This window comes from Oncorhynchus nerka, linkage group LG9a (genome assembly GCF_034236695.1).
Source record: "Oncorhynchus nerka isolate Pitt River linkage group LG9a, Oner_Uvic_2.0, whole genome shotgun sequence".
Classification (NCBI taxonomy): Eukaryota; Metazoa; Chordata; class Actinopteri; order Salmoniformes; family Salmonidae; genus Oncorhynchus; species Oncorhynchus nerka.
In genome coordinates this window covers 19,279,101-19,305,046 of record NC_088404.1, presented here as the reverse complement: position 1 = coordinate 19,305,046, position 25,946 = coordinate 19,279,101, and the positions used below count along the sequence as shown (strand labels likewise).

The window sequence follows — 25,946 nt, the reverse complement described above, 5'->3', positions numbered from 1 at the left end:
GTGGGGTATAGGTTAGTCAAGGTGTTGGTTAGTCAAGGTGTGGGGTATAGGTTAGTCAAGGTGTAACGAGTGCGCTGAGAGTCAGGAAGACAGTTCAGGGAGTGAATACATTTAATGAATAAATGAAGGAAACACAAACAGCGCAACGACATGAAACAGAAACAGAAACAATGACGACTCGGGAAGAAAACAAAGGGAGTGACAGAGGGCAGGTAATCAAGGAGGTGATGGAGTCCAGGTGAGTGTCGTTATGCGCCTAACGCTGGTGACAGGTGTGCGCCCTAACGAGCAGCCTGGTGACCTAGAGGCCGGAGAGGGAGCACAAGGTAATTGAGGTCATATGTACATGTAGGTAGGGGTAAAGTGACTATGCATAGATAATAAACAGCAAGTAGCAGCAGTGTAAAAAAAATAATAGTCCAGGTAGCCATTTGATTAATTGTTCAGGAGTCTTATGGCTTGGAAGTAGACGTTGTTAAGAAGCCTTTTGGACCTAGACTTGGGTCTCCTGTACTGCTTGCCGTGTGGTAGCAGAGAGAACAGTTTATGACTAGTGTGGCTGGAGTCTTTGACCATTTTTAGGGCCTTCCTCTGACACCGGTATAGAGGTCCTGGATGGCAGGAAGTTTGGCCTTCCTTTTGGATGGCAGGAAGTTTGGCCCTCCTTTTCATGTAGTCCACGATCATCTCCTTTGTCTTGATCACGTTGAGGGAGAGGTTCTTGTCCTGCCACCATACTGCCAGGTCTCTGACCTCCCCCCAATATGCTGTCCCATCATTGTCGGTGATCAGGCAGTATGTTGTGTCATCGGCAAACTTAATGGTGGTGTTGAAGTCGTGGTTGGACATGCAGTCATGGGTGAACAGAGGGTACAGGAGAGGACTATGCATGGACCCCTGAGGGGCCCTGTGTTGAGGATCAGCGTGGCAGATGTGTTGTTGCCTACCTTTACCACCTGGGGGCGGCCCATCAGAAAGTCCAGGATCCTGTTGCAGAGGGAGGTGTTTAGTCCCAGGGTCCTTAGCTTAGTGATGAGCTTTGAGGGCACTACGGCACAGGTTGAAACAGGGACTGGATGCTGGAGAACTTGTATGTTGCTCACCACAATCATCCGTATTATCCGTTTTTCCTCTAGGAAACGGAAGCAATAGAGAATGACAGTGGAAATACGGTCCTTGTCCTGCTCTGGAAAGTTTTAATACAAGTTGATTCTGAATGTCTTGGTGATATGATAGCATTTTGTTGAAGTTTAGGTCAACCACACTAATCAAAGGGTGTGCGTGAACACATAGACATAATAGTGAGTTCACCTGTCAACTCTAGTGTGTTTCACTCTGTTTTTAACCCAACACCTCACGTGATCGAGAGTTCAGTAAACTTATGGGGGCTTGTGATGTTAGTGCAAATAAAGGACCTGCAGACTAACTGGCTCTGCTGTTGTTCAGTAACCAGAGTTAATGGATGGCCCACTGCAGGCACACACCTCTGAACCCAAACATTGGCAGAGATTTAAACTGGACCTTCAATTGATTGATTTAATGCCCTAGGAAGAGTGAGAGTGACCAACATTAGACCACTTCTATGGCCTTGTGCTATAGTCAGGTGGGTTGTGGTTGCTACTGGTGTATAGTACCATAGACCTGTTTGGAAATGTATTGTTGTGTACTTGGTTTGGTTACATTAGATTTTTGTTTAATGTCTTGCTTAATAACTCTGAGCCAGTCAATGAGTCATCTCTTGTGGTGTATCTCATTGCGAAAGGCAATTAATCATAACTCATCTTTTGTTTCACAATTGGATGCTGTAGTTGGTTCACAGGAAAGCAATAGGCTAGACTCACTCCTCTGACAAATGTTAGGGCTTCTTACCTGTCTGGCTGGTTAGTCAGCAACTGGTCTGTCCAACTCAGCTTCAATAGCTGCCTATAGATCCAATCAGTCGGCCTCGAAACACTCAAAAGAGTTATCCTTACTAGGAAGTGTGGCTGCTATTTAGGGCTTGTGCTTATCAGAGGAAATTCCGGATGTTTGTTAATGTTAGTGCTGCCAGGCTTTGCATGTAATTGGTACTTCCTGATCTCTGAGATGAAAGGTGCTTTGATTAAGGTTGGTGAGTGTCTTTCACTCATCACTCACGATCAAGTAGTACTGGGTCGTTCCACGAAATTAGTGCCTTTTGTATTCCTTTGATATTTTAAGGAGAAATTGTGCACAAATATTGAAATGTAAAAGCCTATTATATTAAATGATGTACCCTTTTAATATAGACCATTTCCTTTTGGAAGGTGAACCGTCGGCCCAGTCAGAGGTCCTGAGCAGGTTTTCATCAAGGATCTCTCTGTACTTTGCTCCGTTCATCTTTCCCTCAATCCTGACTAGTCTCCCAGTCCCTGCCTCTGAAAACATCCCTACAGCATGATGCTGCCACCACCATGCATCACCGTAGGGATGACGCAAGGTTTCCTCCAGACGTGACGCTTGGCATTCAGGCCGAAGTGTTCAATCTTGATTTCACCAGACCAGAGAATCTTGTTTCTCAGGGTCTGAGAGTCTTTAGGTGCCTTTTGGCAAACTCCAAGCGAGCTGTCATGTGCATTTTACTGAGGAGTGGCTTCCGTCTGGCCACTCTACCATAAAGGCCTGATTGGTGAAGTGCTGCAGAGATGGTTGTCCTTCTGGAAGGTTCTCCCATCTCCACAGAGGAACTGGAACAACCATAGGGTTGCTCAGTTTGGCCAGGCAGCCAGCTCTAGGAAGAGTCAGGGAAGTTTCAAACTTCTTCCATTTAAGAATGATGGAGGCCACTGTGTTCTTTGGGACCTTCAATGCTGCAGAAATGTTTTGGTACCCTTCCTCAGATCTTTGCCTTAACACAGCCCTGTCTCGGAGCTCTACAGACAATTCCTTCAACCTGGGTTGGTTTATGCTCTGACATGCACTGTCAACTGTGGGACCTTATATAGACAGGTGTGTGCCTTTCCAAATAATGTTCAATCAATTTAATTGACCAAAGGTGGACTCTAATCAAGTTGTAGAAACATCTCAAGGATGATCAATGGAAACAGGATGCACCTGAGCTCAATTTCGAGTCTCATATCAAAGAGTCTGAATACATATGTAAATAAGGTATTTATTTTATTTTTAATACATTTGCAAACATTTCTAAAAACTTGTTTTCACTTTGTCGTTATGGGGTATTGTGTGTAGATTGATGAGGAAAATGTTATCAATTTTAGAATAAGGCTGTAAGGTAACAAAATGTGGATAAAGTCAAGGGGTCTGAATACTTTCCAAATGCACTGTATGGTACTTTTGTGTGTCACTGTTTGTCAAATCAAATCCAATTTTATTTGTCACATGCGCCAAATACAATAGGTGTAGACATTACAGTGAAATGCTTACTGACAAGCCCTTAACCAACAAGCAGTTTTAAGAAAAATAAGTAATAAGTAAAAAATAAAAGTAACAAAACATTATGTACAAAATAAGTTACAAATAACACGTTAAAAACACACACAATAGCACAATTGGTGTCACATCTACTCCCTCTCCTCCCCTTCGGCGTTCAACGTCGCCGGTATACTAACCACCAATCCTGGGGACCATCATTACGCACACCTGGGATCCATCATTACGCACATCTGGCATCAATCATTAAGCGCACCTGCACGTCATCATGAGGCACACCTGGACTCCATTACCTCACTTATTACCATCTCTATATCTGGCACTCCCTTAGGTTCATTCCCCAGTCATTATTGATCCTGTGTTTTTACGACACTACTGTTATGTTGTCTTGTTCCATGTTTGTGGTTTTATTAAACATTTCACCTGCACCTGCTTCTCCACTCACAGCATCTTCGTTATAATTGGTTAGGGGACCGTAAAACGGCAGCCATCTCCTCCAGCGCCATTCTGTTTGTCTTGGGGCTTTTAGTGCCTTCAGTTTAGGGTCTGCACCTTTTGACGAAGTTAGTGTGTCAAACAAAAAGTAATGAATTAAACCAGGACAGGTTAATCAGTGGTCACATTAACCTTTTGCTTTCCTTAAGCCTGAAATTAATATTTTCAACAATGATGTGTGAGCTGTCATCATCTATACACACCAAAGCCATTAATATACATGGTTATAAATGACTCTGGTACACACAACACTACAACAATGGTAGCATCATCCTTTACACTTTTGGTTTAGAAAACCCCAGGTTAGCTCTCCTAACAGTTAAAGATAGAAAATGCTTTACTGTAACAATACCATAAATATCTTAGGAAAGTAGTATTACAGGCTTGGGAAGCAGTTTTACATGTTTTATGAGTGGCATTTTAAACAGTGAGACACTTACCCTTGATTTCCTGTCACACTTTAAGACGAGCTGACACTCCCTGTGTTACCTGGATTAGCATGAAACCGTGCTGGGGGTTATGTAAAGTCACAGGGATGATGGTAAAGCTATGCTTTCAATGGGGCTGCCTCAATGCATTTATCTCACCCTAAACTGGTAAGCCTGTGGCGTTGCTCTGGGCTAAAGGTATGACAATAGCCCCCTAAATGGTTAACTGAAAATGGGTAAGTATGGCGAGTCACTTGGTGTTGACAGAGAGCAAATGAGAATGTTTATTTAGCTGCGGAGGCATGAGTGTCTCGTACGCCCTCCGCATACACTGCTGAGATGATTTTGGCACGTTTTTGTTTTATGTGTTGTAATATCTTCAGTCTACAAGCCAGCTTCAGTCATGTCAAACCCCAACCTCTCCACCTGCAGGGATGGTGTGACCATTCTGAACGCCTATGCCATAATCTTTTATTAGGTTGACAGGATATATTTTCTTTGTTTTTTCTTTTTGAACTGTCCTATTTGCTCAGACATCACACGCATACTATGTGGAATAACAACATTAGTGTGAGCAGATGTTTAGGTTGAAACACTAACAAACCCTGACCACTTGTTGTTTATGATATGAACCAAATAAATGTCTGTGACTCTCACAATGCATTTTCATGAGGACATACCTCATGGTTCTTCTATATAGGGGTCAGGAAGTCAGACACATTATAAAAGTAGGTAACAGGATTGTAATGTGTTTGTCACGCCCTGGCCATAGAGAGGGTTTTATTCTCTATTTTGGTTAGGCCAGGGTGTGACTAGGGTGGGAATTCTAGTTTCTTTATTTCTATGTTTTCTATTTCTTTGTGTTTGGCCGGGTGTGGTTCTCAATCAGAGGCAGCTGTCTATCGTTGTCTCTGATTGAGAATCATACTTAGGCAGCTTTTTCCCACCTGTGTTTTGTGGGTAGTTATTTTCTGTTTAGTGTTTCTGCACCTTACAGAACTGTTTCGTTTCTCACTTTATTTGAGTGTTTTTGGTGAATAAATTATCATGAACACGTACCATGCTGCGTTTTGGTCCACTCCTTCTTCATGCAACGATGAGCGTTACAGAACTACCCACCACCAAAGGACCAAGCAGCGTGGTAAGGAGGAGCAGCGTGGCCAGGGGTATGAGACAACCTGGGAGGAGGTAGAGAGGTGGTTGGTCGACCCAGGGAGAGTGCCAGAGCCCGCCTGGGATTCTATGGAGCAGTGCGAAGAGGGATACCGGAGGATGGAGTCAGCGAGACGAACACGGCTGGCAAGGAAGCCTGAGAGGCAGCCCCCAAAAAAATATTTGGAGGGGCACACGGGGAGTATGGCAGAGTCGGGTTGGAGACCTGAGCCAACTCCCCGTGCTTACTGTGGCGGGTGTCGTACTGGTCAGGCACCGTGTTATGCGGTGGAGCGCACGGTGTCTCCAGTACACGTTCTTAGCCCGGTGCGCTACATCCCAGCTCCCCGCATCTGCCGGGATAGGGTGAGCATCCAGCCAAGACGGATGGTGCCAGCCCTGCTCTCCAGACCTCTGCGCACTGTCTCCAGTGCGTCTGCACAGCCCTCCAGCAACGAAGGTGCTCAGTCCGGAGCCTCCAGCAACGAGGGTGCCCAGTCCGGAGCCTCCAGCAACGAGGGTGCTCAGTCCGGAGCCTCCAGCAACGAGGGTGCCCAGTCCGGAGCCTCCAGCAACGAGGGTGCTCAGTCCGGAGCCTCCAGCAACGAGGGTGCCCAGTCCGGAGCATCCAGCAACCAGGGTGCTCAGTCCGGAGCCTCCAGCAACGAGGGTGCCCAGTCCGGAGCCTCCAGCAACGAGGGTGCTCAGTCCGGAGCCTCCAGCAACGAGGGTGCCCAGTCCAGAGCCTCCAGCATCGAGGGTGCCCAGTCCGGAGCCTCCAGCAACGACGGTGCCCAGTCCGGAGCCTCCAGCAACGAGGGTGCCCAAGTCCGGAGCCTCCAGCAACGAGGTGCCTCAGTCCGGAGCCTCCAGCAACGAGGTTCCTCAGTCCGGAGCCTCCAGCAACGAGGTTCCTCAGTCCGGAGCCTCCAGCAACGAGGTTCCTCAGTCCGGAGCATCCAGCAACGAGGGTGCCCAGTCCGGGGCCCGCTACGAGGGTCCCCAGTCCGGGGTCAGCGGGGGGAGCCAGAGGCGGAAGGGGGTCTACGTCCCGCACCAGAGCCGCCACCGTAAAGGAGGCCCACCCGGACCCTCCCCTTTAGAGTCAGGTTTTGCGGCCGGAGTCCGCACCTTTGGGGGGGGGGGGGGTCCTGTCACGCCCTGGCCATAGAGAGGATTTTATTCTCTATTTTGGTTAGGCCAGGGTGTGACTAGGGTGGGTATTCTGGTTTCTTTATTTCTATGTTTTCTATTTCTTTTGTGTTTGGCCGGGTGTGGTTCTCAATCAGAGGCAGCTGTCTATCGTTGTCTCTGATTGAGAATCATACTTAGGCAGCTTTTTCCCACCTGTGTTTTGTGAGTAGTTATTTTCTGTTTAGTGTCTGCACCTTACAGAACTGTTTCGTTTCTCACTTTGTTAATTATCATGAACACGTACCACACTGCGTTTTGTTCCCCTCCTTCTTCATGCAACGACGAGCGTTACAGTGTTTGAGGTTGTCAGTGAAGTGGATTAGTACAGCCTGCCATGGTGACGCAGAGACAGGGTCAGAGACTTAGACAGGGACAGAGAAAGAGACAGGGACAGAGACAGAGATGGGGACCGGGACAGAGACTGAGACTGAGACCGGGTCTGAGACAGAGACTTGGACAGGGACAGAGATGGGGACAGAGACTGAGACAGGGACAGAGAAAGAGACAGGGTATGAGACAGAGAAAGAGACAGAGAAAGAGACAGAGGAAGTGACTGTGACAGAGACAGAGGCTGAGACAGGGACAGAGAAGAGAGACAGGGACAGAGACATGTACTGAGACTGTGACTGACAGGCCTGTTGTGTTGTGTGTCTGCAGCTACATGACGGACGGTGGGGTGGGCATGTACACACGCCGCCTCAACCGCCTGCCGGATGGCATGGCTGTGGTCCGAGAGACACTCCATCGTAACAGTTCCAAGGGCCAAGGGGACGCCACCGACAGGTATGTCACCACCACCACCCCTTCCCCTGTCCCCTAACCTCTTGCCTAGTTAAATAAAGGTTAAATTAAACAATTAAAAATAAATAAAACCTCACTCCACCTGCAGTGTCTGGGTCAGGTGAGGCTTCTGTACAGACATCCAATAGGATTAGTCTGGAAGCAACAAAGCTGCCATTGTTGAGAGGCTGAGTCTGAGGGAAAACAGAGTGATTGTTTTCCACAGTGCCACAGTCTATGGACACACACATGATAACATAGACACTCTACACACATGTACACATGTATTTTGTATTTTGCAGATATGTGGTAGTGGCCTGAGGGAACACACTTAATGTGTTAAATTTTATTTGTCACATGTGCCAAATACAACAGGTGTAGACCTTACCGTGAAATGCTTACTTACAAGCCCTTAACAATGCAGTTCAAGAAATAGAGTTAAGAAAATATTTACTAAATAAACTGAAGTAAAAAATCTAATTAAAAGCAAAAGAATAAAATAGCAATACCGAGGCTACAAACAGGGGGTACCGGTGCCGAGTCGATGTGCGGAGGTACAGGTTAGTCGAGGTAATTTGTAAACGTAGGTAGGGGTGAAATGACTCTGCATAGACAATAAACAGCGAGTTGCAGCAAGGGTGGTCAATGTAAACAGTCCGCGTGGCCATTTGATTAATTGTTTGAATACGACTGGTGGAGTTATGTCATACATGCAGCTAACAAAAACATATGGAAATGTCTGCTCTACCCGAAATAACAACCAACTAATTGCAGCATTACTGCAAAAATGGAAAGTGGAAGGGGAAAAGTACGAACTTGTCTGTCGGCCCTGTATTAAAGAGCATCATTGGTTAAAGAGAACTCTAATAAATAAAGTATACCAGTTTAATTTAAGGACCAAATAAAATGACGGCCTTGCCATATAGATTGCGAAATAGTTGGGAAGAGATTTTTGACCGATTCCATGGCATATGGAACTGATATGCAAAACGACACCGTATTCAAAACTTTACATTTTTTAATTTAAATGATTATACAAAATTCTTGCAACCGATAGAATATTACTTATATGGGGGATACAACCTTCCCAGCTCTGCAGATTTTGTTGCGAAGTGACAAGATCATTTGTTTTGGTACTGTCCATATGTAGCTTGTTTTTGGTCACAGGTCCAGAAATGGCTGAATAATTGCAATATTTGCCTGGAGCTAACCTAGCAGATACCACTACTGGGAGATCTGAAAAGTCATAGTCAATCGATCAATAATACAGTGGGGCAAAAAAGTATTTAGTCAGCCACCAATTGTGCAAGTTCTCCCACTTAAAAAGATGAGGCCTGTAATTTTCATCATAGGTACACTTCAACTATGACAGACAAAATGAAGAAAAAAATCCAGAAAATCACATTGTAGGATTTTTTATGAATCTATTTGCAAATTATGGTGGAAAATAAGTATTTGGTCACCTACAAACAAGCAAGATTTCTGTCTCTCACAGACCTGTAACTTCTTCTTTAAGAGGCTCCTCTGTCCTCCACTCGTTACCTGTATTAATGGCACCTGTTTGAACTTGTTATCAGTATAAAAGACACCTGTCCACAACCTCAAACAGTCACACTCCAAACTTCACTATGGCCAAGACCAAAGAGCTGTCAAAGGACACCAGAAACAAAATTGTAGACCTGCACCAGGCTGGGAAGACTGAATCTGCAATAGGTAAGCAGCTTGGTTTGAAGAAATCAACTGTGGGAGCTGATAATCTCCCTCGATCTGGGTCTCCACGCAAGATCTCACACCGTGGGGTCAAAATGATCAGAAGAATGGTGAGCAAAAATCCCAGAACCACACGGGGGGACCTAGTGAATGACCTGTAGAGAGCTGGAACCAAAGTAACAAAGCCTACCATCAGTAACACAATACGCCGCCAGGGACTCAAATCCTGCAGTGCCAGACGTGTCCCCCTGCTTAAGTCAGTACATGTCCAGGCCCATCTGAAGTTTGCTAGAGAGCATTTTGATGATCCAGAAGAAGATTGGGAGAATGTCATATGGTCAGCTGAAAACAAAATATAACTTTTTGGTAAAAACTCAACTCGTCGTGTTTGGAGGACAAAGAATGCTGAGTTGCATCCAAAGAACACCATACCTACTGTGAAGCATGGGGGTGGAAACATCATGCTTTGGGGCTGTTTTTCTGCAAAGGGACCAGGACAACTGATCCGTGTAAAGGATATAATGAATGGGGCCATGTATCGTGAGATTTTGAGTGCCCATCAGCAAGGGCATTGAAGATGACACGTGGCTGGGTCTTTCAGCATGACAATGATCCCAAACACACCGACCGGGCAACGAAGGAGTGGCTTCGTAAGAAGCATTTCAAGGTCCTGGAGTGGCCTAGCCAGTCTCCAGATCTCAACCCCATAGAAAGTCTTTGGAGGGAGTTGAAAGTCCGTGTTGCCCAGCAACAGCCCCAAAACATCACTGCTCTAGAGGAGATCTGCATGGAGGAATGGGCCAAAATACCAGCAACAGTGTGTGAAAACCTTGTGAAGACTTACAGAAAATGATTGACCTCTGTCATTGCCAACAAAGGGTATATAACAAAGTATTGAGAAACTTTTGTTATTGACCAAATACTTTTTTTCCACCATAATTTGCAAATAAATTCATTAAAAATCCTACAATGTGATTTTCTGGATTTTTCTTCTTCTCATTTTGTCTTTCATAGTTGAAGTGTACCTATGATGAAAATTACAGGCCTCTCATCTTTTGAAGTGGGAGAACTTGCACAATTGGTGGCTGACTAAATACTTTTTTGCCCCACTGTGTATATATAAATATATATTTGCGGGAAAAAATATATACATATATATATTTGCGAAAAAATATATGGGGGATTGGAGGTAATGCAGGCAATTACACTCATCTGATACAATCTATCTGCAATATTAAAGCTGATCTGCCCGCTATAAAAATGTAAAAAATATACATTTAAATTATTCAGCAGTCTTATGGCTTGGGGGTAGAAGCTGTTAAGGAGCCTTTTGGACCTAGAGTTGGCGCTCCGGTACCGCTTGCCGTGCAGTAACAGAGAGAACAGTCTATTACTTGGCTGACTAGAGTCTTTGACAATTTTTTGGGCCTTCCTCTGACACCGCCTAGTATATAGGTCCAGGATAGCAGGAAGCTAAGCCCCAGTGATGTACTGGGGCATATGCACTACCCTCTGTTGCGTCTTATGTTTGGATGCTGAGCAGTTTCCATACCAGGTGGTGATGCAACCGGTCAGGATGCTCTCGATGGTGCAGTTGTAGAACATTTTGAGGATCTGTGGACCCATGGCAAATCTTTACAGTCTCCTGAGGGGGAAAAGTGTTGTTGTGCCCTCTTCACCACTGTCTTGGTGTGTTTGTACCATGATAGTTTGTTAGTGATGTGGACATCAAGGAACTTGAAACACTCAACTCACTCCACTACAGCCCCGTCGATGTGAATGGTGGCATGTTCGGCCCTCCTTTTCCTGTAGTCCGCGATCATCTCCTTTGTCTTGCTCACGTTGAGGGAGAGGTTGTTGTCCTGGCACCACACTGTCAGGTCTCTGACTGTCTCATCAGGTCTCATCAGGTCTCTGGCTGTCTCATCCTTGTCGGTAATCAGGCTGTTGTGTCGTCAGCAAACTTAATGATGGTGTTGGAGTCGTTCTTGGTCACGTAGTCGTGGGTGAACAGGGAGTACAGGAAGGGACCAAGCACGCACCCCTGAGGGCCCCCCCATGTTGAGGATCAACGGGATTTGGTCTACCCTTACTACCTGGGGAGGCCTGTCAGGAAGTCCAGAATCCAGTTGCAGAGGGAGGTGTTTAGTCCCAGGGTCCTTAGCTTAGTGATGAGCTTTGTGTGCACTATGGAGTTGAATACTGAGCTGTAGTCCATGAACAGCATTCTCGCATAGGTGCTCCTTTTGTACAGGTAGGAAAGGGCAGTGTGGAGTGCTATTGAGATTGTGTCATCTGTTGATGCGGTATGCAAATTGGAGTGGGTCTAGGGTTTCCGGGATGAGTGTTTTGATGTGAGCTATGACCAGCCTTTCAAAGCACTTCATGGCTACCAACATGAGTGAAACAGGGCGGTTACCTTCGCTTTCTTGGCCATATTGATTATGGTGGTCTGCTTGAAACATGTAGGTATTACAGACTCGGTCAGGGAGAGGTGGAAAATGTCAGTGAAGACACTTGCCAGTTGGTCAGCGCATGCTCTGAGTACACGTCCTGGTAATCCGTCTGGCCCCACGGCCTTGTGAATGTTGAGCTGTTTAAAGGTCTTGCTCACATCAGCTACGGAGAGCGTGATCACACAGTCGTCCGCAACAGATGGTTCTCACGGCTGGCTTTCCCTTCGTAGTCCTGTAATAGTTTGCAAGCCTTGCCACATCCGACGAGTGTAGTTGGATTCAATCTTAGTCCCGTATGGACACTTTTCCTGTTTGATGGTTAGTCTGAGGGCATCGCCGGATTTATTATAAGCGTCCGGATTAGTGTCCCGTTCCTTGAAAGTGGCAGCTCTAGCCTTTAGCTTGTTTACATTGTTCCAAGTGGTAAAAAAAATGATAGTGTAATCTAACAGCACCTGTTTGGCGCACATAATATGCACAAAGCACTTGCTTCTTATCTTATTTTTCTTGATAGCCAGTATTTTCAACAACTATTCAAATTTATTCCACACATATGACTTCCCCTTTACCTGCTGAAAAACCAAACATTCACCCTTTTCCAGCTCAGTGTTCTGGTGTTAAGAGTTTGTTATAAACAATTTATGAATCTGTTTAGGATATGCTATAGGTCAGGCTCTATTGGCCACGTACATGCGATGCATACATGAGCGCAAGGGTTGAGGAAATAGGGAATGTTTTTCCTAAACAAATGATGGATTTTGGTAACAAATCTTTTCAGTCAAATGGTTATAGACAAATTATTTTGCAGGTTCAGCAACAGACAGCGTGTTAAACATTGCTGATGTTCTGTGGTGGTCGCTGCAGCAGGGAGGACAGAGAGACCGTAATGACAGTCACTCGCTGTCATTATTTCTTAACACAGTGCAGCAAGTCTGAGCCCGGCCCGGCACAATCAAATCAATTGCGGCCGAACTCCCTCTAGTCATCTGGGTGTCTTAATTACTTCATCAAACAGTGCACATAAAAATAAGCTCAGTGCATATAGTTGATTTGATTAAACTATATAGGATGTGTCTATATATGTAAAAATATATGTAAAAAAATTTCAACCAATTGGTTGGTCGAAAAAACAGCCGACTCGCGGTCGACCAAGATTTTTTTTAGTTGAGGACAGCCCTAGAACTGACCCTGTATATCAAATTTCAATCAAATGTATTTATAAAGCCCTTCTTACATCAGCTGATGTCACAAAGAGCTGTACAGAAACCCAGCATAAAACCCCAAACAGCAAGCAATGCAGGTGTAGAAGCACGGTGGCTAGGAAAAACTCCCTAGAAAGACCAGAACCTAGGAAGAAACCTAGAGTGGAACCAGGCTATGAGGGGTGGCCAGTCCTCTTCTGGCTGTGCCGGGTGGAGATTATAACAGAACATGGCCAAGATGTTAAAATGTTCATAGATGACCAGCAGGGTCAAATAATAATAATCACAGTAGTTGTCGAGGGTGCAGCAAGTCAGCACCTCAGGAGTAAATGTCAGTTGGCTTTTCATAGCCGATCATTAAGAGTATCTCTACTGCTCCTGCTGTCTCTAGAGTGTTGAAAACAGCATGTCTGGGACAGGTAGCACGTCCGGTGAGCAGGTCAGGATTCCATAGCCGCAGAAACTGGAGCAGCAGCACGGCTGTTCTTCTTATTTCGTATGTCTTTTTATTTATTGTGTTTTTAGTCTAACTTATGTTATTTTTAGTACTACATTGATATTGATTACTGCATTGTTGGGTTTAGAGCTTGTAAGAAAGGTATTTCACTGTACTTGTGCCCTTGACATTAAAACCTGAAACTTCAGGTAAAATTTGAGACAAAACAAAAAAGAGAGCATTACACCTCAATAGAAACCTGCTTTTGTGCCTTTTTACCAATGGTTAAAAGGAGCTGTAAAATTGGTTTCCAGAGGTTTTGCTCTGTAGGTGCTGTGGCTGACAGGAAGGTGTAAGCTGTGTAAATGTGTGTCTGTGTATCGCGATCCTCGGAGCCAGCATTGTTTCCCCTAGGATTTTTTTAGCAGCAGTGGCAAGGTTAGTTTGGTGGGGAGTGGGTGTGGCCAATGGCAAGGTTAGTGTGGGGGGGGAGTGGATGTGGCCAATGGCAAGGTTAGTGTGGGGGGGAGTGGGTGTGGCCAATGGCAAGGTTAGTGTGGGGGGGAGTGGGTGTGGCCAATGGCAAGGTCAAATTGTTGCGGTTTTAAAGCTAATTTCTTGCAATTCTACACATTTTGCCATGGGACTGAGAGAAAATATGCAGTTTTAAAGTAATTGTCCAGTATAAATTTAACTTTTAAAAGTTAATATTCTGTTAGCTCATATCTAAATAATGTTGTTGACTCGTCTTATACTCGTATTTGTGGCAAAAGCATAAATAGGCAGGGGGAAAAACACTTTAAACTGTGGTCTCAAACAGACCGTTTCAAAAATGCTTGCTGTTTCCTTTTAGAGTATGATGTCATACTCCGGAGGAGGTTGAGCTGGCCATTCAGCAGCCTAGAGATTGATGAGCTGGCCAATCAACAGTTTACTTGTATTCATATTTTTAGTTACTGTTATACGCCCACACCATTCTGTTGTTGAGGTACACCCACAACATTCTGTTGTTGAGGTACGCCCACAACATTCTGTTGTTGAGGTACGCCCACAACATTCTGTTGTTGAGGTACACCCACACCATTCTGTTGTTGGGGTACGCCCACACCACTCTGTTGTTGAGGTACGCCCACACCATTCTGTTGTTGAGGTACGCCCACACCATTCTGTTGTTGAGGTACACCCACACCATTCTGTTGGGGTACGCCCACACCACTCTGTTGTTGAGGTAAGCCCACACCATTCTTGTGTTGGGGTACGCCCACACCATTCTGTTGTTGAGGTATGCCCACACCATTCTGTTGAGGTAAGCCCACACCATTCTGTTGTTGGGGTAGGCCCACACCATTCTGTTGTTGAGGTAAGCCCACACCATTCTTGTGTTGGGGTACGCCCACACCATTCTGTTGTTGGGGTACGCCCACACCATTCTGTTGTTGAGGTACGCCCACACCATTCTGTTGTTGGGGTACGCCCACACCATTCTGTTGTTGGGGTACGCCCACACCATTCTGTTGTTGGGGTACGCCCACACCATTCTGTTGTTGGGGTACGCCCACACCATTCTGTTGTTGGGGTACGCCCACACCATTCTGTTGTTGGGGTACGCCCACACCATTCTGTTGTTGGGGTACGCCCACACCATTCTGTTGGGGTACGCCCACACCATTCTGTTGTTGAGGTACGCCCACACCATTCTAACACAGAAAAGCTGTTTTTTAACATACTTAATTCCCATTTTTTGGAAGGAAAACTATTTCACTCATATTTTAAGTAACTATAGGTCATATTTCATAGCAATCTGGAAGCACTGGACAGTTACTTTAAAGCAAATTTGCTGCAATTCTGCACATTTTGCCATAGCGTATGTTGTGTTCTTATGACATCTGAGTGACAAACAAATTATAACACAATCTTTTAAAAAAGCCATGACATTTTTGGAATTTTAAATTCTGACTATCTAGTTTTTATTCTGGTGGTTGTTAGTTCTCAAAGATGATCGTATAAAAAAAATATATAGCTACATTATAATTTCTACATACTTTATATCGGGTTTCAGTTGTTTAAGTTAAAAAAGTATGTAAAAAAAACATTTTTACATTATATTTTTGAGTGGCGGCCACGATTTAGGATCTGCCGGTGCCAAATTAATATAGGGGAAACACTGGCCAGTGTGTGGGTTTGGTGGACAGGGCTCTGAATAGCAGTCTCCTGCCTTGAGGCAATCTGATGTAGACAGAGAACACTGTAACCAAGCACCCTATATGATTACGTTCTTGTTCCCCAGCCGTTGCAGTTGCTAAGTCATCTTGTATCTGACATACTGACAACAGTTCAAAAGCACCTACATTGTGTCTGATCTGACTTTGATTGATGCTCAGCTCTGTAATCTAAGCATGCTTTCTGAAGGGGGTTTTGGAAAGAGGTATTTTGAAGGGAGGGCTGTGTTTATGTTTCAGACAAAGATGTATCTGGTGTTTGATTTGATGTCTATACCTGGGAAAAATGACTACTAACAGATTAGTAGTTCCAGAGTACTTGTATTCCTCAACCTCTTTACATCCAGCCTGTTGGGCTATTTTAGCACTTGCACTGCATTTAGCTGGTCTGCCCACTCATTTCAAGTGAGAATCCACCCCATCAAAGCTACACCTACAGCACACTGAGAGGGTTATGGGAGAGGATTGGGCACCTGGCCAAAAATGCATTAGTATTCAGATGATGATCAGTAAGAGCAAGGCACACACACACACAGAGAAGTGGGGTACCAGTACTGTATGTGTGAGAAGCAGAGTGAGCTGGAGGGGGCTTCAATCTCGTGGCGAGGAAAGAGAGGGGGGAGGATCATCACTGTCTCATTACAGTAGCTTCAGGGCTCTCCACGGTACGCACACACGCACGCACGCACACACGCACACTCCAGCCGGAGAGAGAACGGGCAGGGAGGGGATCCACTCCAGTCTGTGGAGGGAGCACAATGCTGAGAGAGTCTGTCTGTCTGCCTGCCGGGCTGTCGGGCTGGGCTAAGGCCTGATATATAGTGATCAGTGATAGCCCTGTGCTGTCTGGCTGGCTGGGACTGGGCTGTTGTCGCGGCTGTGCTGTCTGTCTGTCTGCTGGCCTGCTTACCTGTTGAGTGCAGCTCCTTGGTGGGCAGTCTGGGCTCTAGACTCTGTCTTTGACACGCAGTGGGAAGGATAGACTGCATGCAACACAAAGGGACAGACTGGATACTGAAACCAATATGAGAACGAAGTGGAGAATTTAAGCTGTGAAGTAAGTGTTTGTCTTTGTTAATTTGTATTGGAGTGTGTCTTTTGAATGTGAAGTGGAGGGAAAGTGCCTAGGGTTGGTGTGATGGTGATGTCATTCAGTCTGTTTGGTATTGAAGACTTCCTGTCTCGTGTAATGTGATAAACAGTAAGTCATTCATTATGATCTCTGTAACCCAATCACAGCCTGTAACTCCAGCTGTGTGTGTGAATACAGTAAAGCCCAGAGAGGTATCCATGAAGCAAGCTAGATCCACTCAGGGGTTTCTAAAGCTAAGCAGCTTCAGTTCACATTCCAGCTCAGGCTTCATCCGTATGACAATGGTGGATATTGCTTGTCCGCCTGCCTCTAACTCTAGCAGGCTTGGAACTATATGAGAACATACAGAAAGAAAACTTATTGGAGGGAATTAACATTATTTAGGCCTATTTGATTTGGCCCTGGGAAGAAGTAAAGAAGGTCACATTCCTCAGTGCTCTAGGGAAGATAGTACACAGTGCATCTGCAACATGAAGGGCTGCTACAAAAGGTTGAAGACCTCATATGGAGTTCACGTCAGTAGCTCCTGAATAGAAACCTATTGTTGACACAGCCTAGGCAGCCTATGATTTAGTACAGGATTCCTGAGGATACAGAGGACACTGTATGATATTGGCTGAAATATAGCCAAACACTGTATGCTGTGTGAAAAGTAACACCATTATTGTTACATTGTGTAGGAGTTGAATCAGAGAGATAGAGGAGTCCAGAGTGTTGTGAAAGGGAATTAGTGGTGTGTTGCATGCCCATCCTGGGATCTGTGTCTGGTCTGCTGGGTCCTGGCTATGAGGGGACTCAGCTAATACAACACCCATCTGCAAACACAATGTCTGACAGAGGAAGAGAGATGGGGAACCTCATCTGATCAAGGAAGCCACCACTTCCCAGAGCAAGATCAACACAAATGATGCTTCAACATCAATGATCACAATGCTTTTTCACTGATGCTTGAATGGATGGATGCTGATATTTTTTAAAATCTTTATTTAACTAGGCAAGTCAGTTAAGAACAAATTCTTATTAATGACGGCCTAGGAACAGTGGGTTAACTGCCTGTTCAGGGGCAGAGCGACAGATTTGTACCTTGTCAGTTCGGGGGTTTGAACTTGCAACCTTCCGGTTACTAGTCCAACGCTATAACCACTAGGCTACCCTGCCGCCCCATATATACCTTCTCCGCTATACAATCTCGTTTCCGAGCTGGTCATGGGTGCGCCTCAGCTACGCTAAAGGTCGTAAACGATATCATAACCGCCATCGATAAGAGACAATACTGTGCAGCTGTATTCATTGACCTGGCCAAGGCTTTCGACTCTGTCAATCACCACATTCTTATTGGCAGACTCAACAGCCTTGGTTTCTCAAATGACTGCCTCGCCTGGTTCACCAACTACTTCTCAGTCAGAGTTCAGTGTGTCAAATATGAGGGCCTGTTGTCCGGACCACTGGCAGTCTCTATGGGTGTGCCACAGGGTTCAATTCTCGGGCCAACTCGTTTCTCTGTAAACATCAATGATGTCGCTCTTGCTGCTGGTGATTCTCTGATCCACCTCTAGGCAGACGACACCATTCTGTATACTTCTGGCCCCTCTTTGGACACTGTGTTAACTAACCTCCAGACGGGCTTCATTGCCATACAACTCTCCTTCTGTGGCCTCCAACTGCTCTTAAATGCAAGTAAAACTAAATGCAACCAAATTCAACCAATCGCTGCCCGCACCCGCCCGCCCATTCAGCATCACTACTCTGGACGCTTCTGACTTAGAATATGTGGACAACTACAAGTACCTAGGTGTCTGGTTAGACTTTAAACTCTCCTTCCAGACTCACATTAAGCATCTCCAATCCAAAATGAAATCTAGAATAGGCTTCCTATTTCGCAACAAAGCATCCTTCACTCATGCTGCCAAACATACCCTCGTAAAACTGACAATCCTACCGATCATTGACTTCGGCAATGATATTTACAAAATAGCCTCCAACACTCTACTCAGCAAATTGGGTGCAGTCTATCACAGTGCCATACGTTTTGTCACCAGCCCCATATACTACCCACCACTGCGACCTGTATGTTCTCGTTGGCTGGCCCTCGCTTCATATTCGTCGCCAAACCCACTGGCTCCAGGTCATCTATAAGTCTTTGCTAGGTAAAGCCCCGACTTATCTCAGCTCACTGGTCACCATAGCAGCACCCACCCGTAGCACGCTCTCCAGCAGGTATATTTCACTGGTCACTCCCAAAGCCAACACCTTTTTTGGCCGCCTTTCCTTCCAGTTCTCTGATGCCAATGACTGGAACAAATTGCAAAAATCACTGAAGCTGGAGACTCATATCTCCCTCACTAACTTTAAGCATCAGCTGTCAGAACAGCTCACAGATCATTTCACCTGTACATAGCCCATCTGTAAATAGCCCATCCAACTACCTCATCCCCAAAGTGTTATTTTTTTTCTTCTCCTTTTGCACCCCAGTATCTCTACTTGCACATTCATCTTCTGCACACCTATCACTCCAGTGTTAATTGCTAAATTGTAATTATTTCACCACTATGGCCTATTTACTGCCTTACCTCCCTAAATCTTACCTCATTTGCACACACTGTATATATATTTTTTCTATTGTGTTATTGACTGTACTGTAAGTTTGTTTATTCCATGTGTTACTCTGTGTTATTGTTTGTGTCGCACTGCTTTGCATTATCTTGGCCAGGTAGCAGTTTTAAATGAGAACTTGTTCTCATCTGGCCTTCCTGGTTAAATAAGGGTTAAATAAAAAATAAAAATTTGTTTTAAATAACTTGATTGTTATTTAGAATCAGTTGGACATCCCAAGCCTATAAGCAAAAACAAATGAAATGCGTTTTAACTACCTTATGGAATGCAAGCTTTTTTTGTTACATCTCATCACTTAACCTCCTGCGGATAGGAAGAGAGGCCTCTTCAATCTCCTCAACACACCATTGTGAAACTACATTGTGTTTGAATAGAAGTGTTTCACACCCTAAATTGTGGTAATTGAGTGCTTCAGACAACAGTCTTAATTATGCTTGAGAGGAATAACACCCTGGAGCCGATTGGCATGGAAATGAGCCGGTGACAAAAGGAAGCAAGGAAACGAGGGAGTAAATCCTACTGTCACCTCCTTAGCCCTCAGCGTTGACTGGCTGCTGGGATGTATTATGGAAGTGAAGTTAACGTTAAAGTGGGTGAATGAAGTGTTCTGTTCATTTCCCTCTGTTTCTTTCTCTCTGCAGAATCAATAGAATGTTCCACAAAAGAACACTCAATGCTAATGTGAATCTATTTGTGTTTGTTATTGTGGCATATCGTGTTGTGGATGTGAGTCTGTGAGCTGTCTTTGAGATTTGAGTGTGTGTGTGTGTATGTGTGCTTGAGTACATTCGCGTGTGTGTGTAGCTCTACTCCGTGCGGTGACCGCTAGTCCAGAGTCCGTCTCCAGCTCCCACATCCTCAGCAGAGTAACACTGGAACAATGAGAGTGAACTTGGCTTGGGTTCACATCAGAGATGTGAAATCACACCCAGACCAGGACAGAAGAGCACGTAGCACATTATAACTCTGGGTCAAATGTTTTGCTGTTAGAAGCCAGCAGCCAATATTTTGCAAACAAACTGGGCAAATTGCAAGTGCTGAGAAAATAGAAACAATTTGACTTAACTAATTCTGTAGTTAGCTTGTCAGAAAGGAATTTCTTCTTGAATTTCTTTTCATTCAGAACAAAACAAGTGGAATGTTCTTTTCCAGGACAGCTAAAATGACAGAAATATAGTGGAAAATGGTGTCATTTCTCTCCTGTTTGATTACTCCACTGATTTGAGGGACAGGCACTTGCGTGTCAGAGAGAGAGAGAGAGAGACTGTCAAATCCGTTGAGAGATTGGTTGTTCAGCTGAATTCCTGACACTCCTATGGCTTTGAGGCAGCCATGTCATTACACACGACTGGCTTCAGAGGTTTGGGTTGCTAGCCTGCTAGCCTGCTAGCCTGGAATGTGCCGGCAAAGATAAATGTATAGCTATCCCACTTTTCTAAATATATCAACTAAGTTTTATATTTCATGCCTGTTTGTTTTTAACAGCTAAGGGGCTGCCTTTCTGTCGTAAATATATTTTTGTCAATTCAATGTCACTGGAAAGTGGAGAGATATTGGCATGTTCAGGGGGCTTTATTGTAAGTCAGCCCTTTAAAGCTTGACCCCTGACCCGGGGACGTGACCCTGAACAATCCTTTTAAGGCAAAGCAGGGGAAAGAAAAGGATCCTCAGTGGAATGTACAAATAAGATTGGCTCAGGAAAACCCACCAACATGTGTCCTCCTAGACTTGTTGTCTTTACAAATACCCCCAAGAATACACATTATCCACCTGGCAAAATAAGGCTGACTCTGAGCAGTTGGTTTGGGCAAATGTGGATTTAAAGCACTTCTTTGGTTAGCTGTTCCTGTCTCAGAGGTAAAGCTGTTCTGAGATCTGAGGCTTACCTTCCTGTGTTTGAAGGACCTCACAGGTTCTGTTCTGTTTTATCAGCTCTGACTTGGCAGTTTAGATCGTGACTCAGAAGCTGAAGTGGTGTTTGAAGTGCTTCCCAGGTTACTCCCCTATGTGGCTGTTCTGAGGGTGGGTGTGTTTGTGTGTGTGAGGCCGCTCCCCTTAGTGTGTGTGTGTTTGGCTGGCTGCAGGGGGAGAGATCAGTCAGTCAGTGTGCTCTAGCGGAGAGAACTGAGCATACAGTGGAAATGTACATATGAAGCTCTCCGTCATTCACTCCAACTTCAGCGGCTTCCCTCAGCGAGCTCCCAGCAGCTCCTACTACAGCGAAGGGATACCACCTTGGGCTGCTGCGGGCTCTATCAGGTATGGACAGACAGACAGACCAGAGTTACCTTTTGCTCAGGATCATTTTCTTATTTGTGGGAGAGAGAATAGAGAATCTTTACTTGTGGTGTTGTGTATCTATAAATTGTGTGTTTGTTGGAGTTTTGGTTTGAATTTAAAAACGGGTACATTTCTTATACATTTTTAAATGTTCAGTTTCTTTTTATGGTTTCATTGAACATTTAGTGAATGTGTGACAAAACCTTTAAAGGAGCTCCTAAAATGGCAACACGTCAAATGTTATTTGTCACATGCACTGAATACAACAGGTGTAGACCTTACCGTGAAATGCTTACTTACAAGCCTTTAACCAACAATGCAGCTCAAGAAATAGAGTTAATACAATATTTACTAAATAAACTAAAGCTAAATGTCATAAAATGAACTAAATGTCATTCATTCTTGAATATAGTGCATCCCGTTCCTATTCATGCATGGAAATGGTCCTTTAACAGGGGTGTTTCTTTTAAGTGATATGTGTATTAATGTAAGCTCTTCTTTGTTGAGTGCTGTACATACAGTGTTTGCAGAGAGCTTGGTCTTTGCCTGTGGGCTGGTTTCTCTCTAATCTGTCTACTGGCAGACTGGCTTTTTTAGGCCAGCAACCAGCCATGCTAAAATACACTCTGTCCAGAGTAGCATTGCGTTATCAAATGTTTGTTAAACACAATATTTGGTTAGTTAAACGATCCAATGTGTAGTTGTTGTTTTTTATTCCAAGAAAATAGAGAACTCTTGTGTGGCACAGTTTCTTCTGTTTAATGACTTGCCCAACTCAGAGTTAGGTGTTCATTGCTTGGAAACAGCTTTGAATATTGCTGAGGGGGTGAGAAGTCTAGTAGAACTAATGGACTGCCTCCCTGACCAGAGTGGACATGCAGGGCAGTGTGCTGTGGGACCTCGACAGAGCTCCGCTCACTTCTCTCCACTGGCCTCTCAGACCAAAGTCGCGCAATTTCCTGCCCCAGAGTGTCCACTGATCCCCTCAGTCCTCCCAAGGGCCTGGGACTCTAATTCTGAGTGTCCACTGATCCCCTCAGTCCTCTAAGGCCCTGGGTCTCTAATTCTGAGTGTTCACTGATCCTCTAAGGCCCGGGGTCTCTTAATTCTGAGTGTCCACTGATCCCCTCAGTCCTCTAAGGCCCGGGGTCTCTTAATTCTGAGTGTCCACTGATCCCCTCAGTCCTCTAAGGCCCGGGGTCTATTAATTCTGAGTGTCCACTGATCCCCTCAGTCCTCTATGGCCCTGGGTCTCTAATTCTGAGTGTCCACTGATCCCCTCAGTCCTCTAAGGCCCTGGGTCTCTAATTCTGAGTGTCCACTGATCCTCTAAGGCCCGGGGTCTCTTAATTCTGAGTTTCCACTGATCCCCTCAGTCCTCTAAGGCCCTGGGTCTCTAATTCTGAGTGTCCACTGATCCCCTCAGTCCTCTAAGGCCCGGGGTCTCTTAATTCTGAGTGTCCACTGATCCCCTCAGTCCTCTAAGGCCCGGGGTCTCTTAATTCTGAGTGTCCACTGATCCCCTCAGTCCTCTAAGGCCCGGGGTCTCTTAATTCTGAGTGTCCACTGATCCCCTCAGTCCTCTAAGGCCCGGAGTCTCTTAATTCTGAGTGTCCACTGATCCCCTCAGTCCTCTAAGGCCCGGGGTCTCTAATTCTGCGTACACCACATGTAGCACCACACCACCCTCAACTCATTCTATAGAGACTCCAGTCACAACTATCTTAACAAACACAACAATGTCAACTATTTTGACCCCTAACTTCTAAGCGTAGTCTTTAACATCATTTTTATTATGGCATCTCCTAGTCAGGGTGAAATGAGAGGAGAGAAGGGAAGAGATGGGGTGTAGAAAGAGAGAGTAAAGTGACTGGGATGTTAGCAAGACGGATGGAGGGAGAGAGAAAATAGAGAAGTATGTTGATTAGGGATGAGGTGTACCCTGCCAGCTCTAGTCTGCTCATTATTCAGAGTGATGGAGTGAACAGTGACAGCAGCATCAGGAGCAGGGGAGGGGAGGTCTAACCTATCATATACCTCCCCAGGCCCCGAAGGAGCTGTCAGTCAACCTAAATGGACTGCGAGCTCACTCTGCCCACAATCAACCTCTGACACAGAGCCCAGAATGTACCCAGGTGACTCCCTCCTCCATTTAACAGATCAGGGTTGATAGCATAGCAACCTCAGCCCACAGGCATGATTCATCCTGTTCTGCATGGCTAGAAGACATTCTGAAAATGTATTGTTTTGACCACTTCACTTCTCACTAGTCCATGAGGGGAACAGTAGAACTGCCTTCCACAGTTAAACAGAAGGAAGGAAGACATTTTGAATACTGAATGTCTGTGTCTGTGCTGGACCTGTTCTACTGTTGCCACCCACTCCAGCCCCTGGTCTTGTCTTGCATGCCTCAGATCAGTGAAAATATGAATTGTTTTGGGGTAGCTGTGTGGATGGAGTTCTGGTGTGTGGGTGTGAAGACCAGGGCAGGGAAACACGGGCTGGATTGGACACTGGGACACTGCACTAGGGCAGGCAGCTGTCCAGCAGGACACTGTGCCTGGCAAACGTTAGATTAGAGCCAGACCTCTGCCCACCTCCCTGCCCGACTGGAACCTTCTTGGGTCATGTGGGGGGTGTTTTAAAAAAAATGTAACCTTAATTTAACTATGCAAGTCAGTTAAGAACAAATTCTTATTTACAATGACGGCCTACCAAAAGGCAAAAGGCCTCCTGCGGGGACGGGGGCTGGGATGACAAAATAAAAATATAGGTCAAAACACACATGACAAGAGAGACACCACAACTACATAAAGAGAGACCAAAGACGACAACAGCATGGCAGCAACACATGACAATACAGCATCGTAGCAACACAACATGGCAACAGCACAACATGTTAGCAGCACAAAGCATGGTACAAACATTATTGGACACAGACAACAGCACAAAGGACAAGAAGGTAGAGACAACAATACATCACACAAAGCAGCCACAACTGTCAGGAAGAGTGTCCATGATTGAGTCTTTGAATGAAGAGATGGAGATAAAACGGTCCAGTTTGAGTGTTGGGACTACTGTTGAATCATTCCTGTCATCTATTGACTCTGATTTACCTTTGCTACCGGTTCATATTTCATTTACATTACATTTACATTTAAGTCATTTAGCAGACGCTCTTATCCAGAGCGACTTACAAATTGGTGCGTTCACCTTAAGACATCCAGTGGAACAGCCACTTTACAATAGTGCATCTAAATCTTTTAAGGGGGTGAGAAGGATTACTTTATCCTATCCTAGGTATTCCTTAAAGAGGTGGGGTTTCAGGTGTCTCCGGAAGGTGGTGATTGACTCCGCTGTCCTGGCGTCGTGAGGGAGTTTGTTCCACCATTGGGGGGCCAGGGCAGCGATCAGTTTTGACTGGGCTGCGCGGGAACTGTACTTCCTCAGTGGTAGGGAGGCGAGCAGGCCAGAGGTGGATGAACGCAGTGCCCTTGTTTGGGTGTAGGGCCTGATCAGAGCCTGGAGGTACTGAGGTGCCGTTCCCCTCACAGCTCCGTAGGCAAGCACCATGTTCTTGTAGCGGATGCAAGCTTCAACTGGAAGCCAGTGGAGAGAGCGGAGGAGCGGGGTGACGTGAGAGAACTTGGGAAGGTTGAACACCAGACGGGCTGCGGCGTTCTGGATGAGTTGTAGGGGTTTAATGGCACAGGCAGGGAGCCCAGCCAACAGCGAGTTGCAGTAATCCAGACGGGAGATGACAAGTGCCTGGATTAGGACCTGCGCCGCTTCCTGTGTGAGGCAGGGTCGTACTCTGCGGATGTTGTAGAGCATGAACCTACAGGAACGGGCCACCGCCTTGATGTTAGTTGAGAACGACAGGGTGTTGTCCAGGATCACGCCAAGGTTCTTAGCGCTCTGGGAGGAGGACACAATGGAGTTGTCAACCGTGATGGCGAGATCATGGAACGGGCAGTCCTTCCCGGGAGGAAGAGCAGCTCCGTCTTGCCGAGGTTCAGCTTGAGGTGGTGATCCGTCATCCACACTGATATGTCTGCCAGACATGCAGAGATGCGATTCGCCACCTGGTCATCAGAAGGGGGAAAGGAGAAGATTAATTGTGTGTCGTCTGCAATGATAGGAGAGACCATGTGAGGTTATGACAGAGCCAAGTGACTTGGTGTATAGCGAGAATAGGAGAGGGCCTAGCACAGAGCCCTGGGGGACGCCAGTGGTGAGAGCACGTGGTGAGGAGACAGATTCTCGCCACGCCACCTGGTAGGAGCGACCTGTCAGGTAGGACGCAATCCAAGCGTGGGCCGCGCCGGAGATGCCCAACTCTGAGAGGGTGGAGAGGAGGATCTGATGGTTCACAGTATCGAAGGCAGCCGATAGGTCTAGAAGGATGAGAGCAGAGGAGAGAGAGTTAGCTTTAGCAGTGCGGAGCGCCTCCGTGATACAGAGAAGAGCAGTCTCAGTT

The 25,946-nt window shown here is 45.6% G+C and overlaps 1 protein-coding gene across 3 annotated transcripts in view; it reads left to right on the top strand.

Annotated features, from left to right (window-relative positions):
- Positions 1–25,946, top strand: part of LOC115134012 (neuron navigator 2-like) — a 121,260-nt gene that overhangs the window by 52,331 nt on the left and 42,983 nt on the right. For all 3 annotated transcript variants that reach the window (XM_029667513.2, XM_029667514.2, XM_029667515.2), the window contains one exon: positions 7,335–7,460. In XM_029667513.2, coding sequence (XP_029523373.2) covers positions 7,335–7,460 — 126 coding nt within the window. The remainder of the gene's footprint in view (positions 1–7,334; positions 7,461–25,946) is intronic.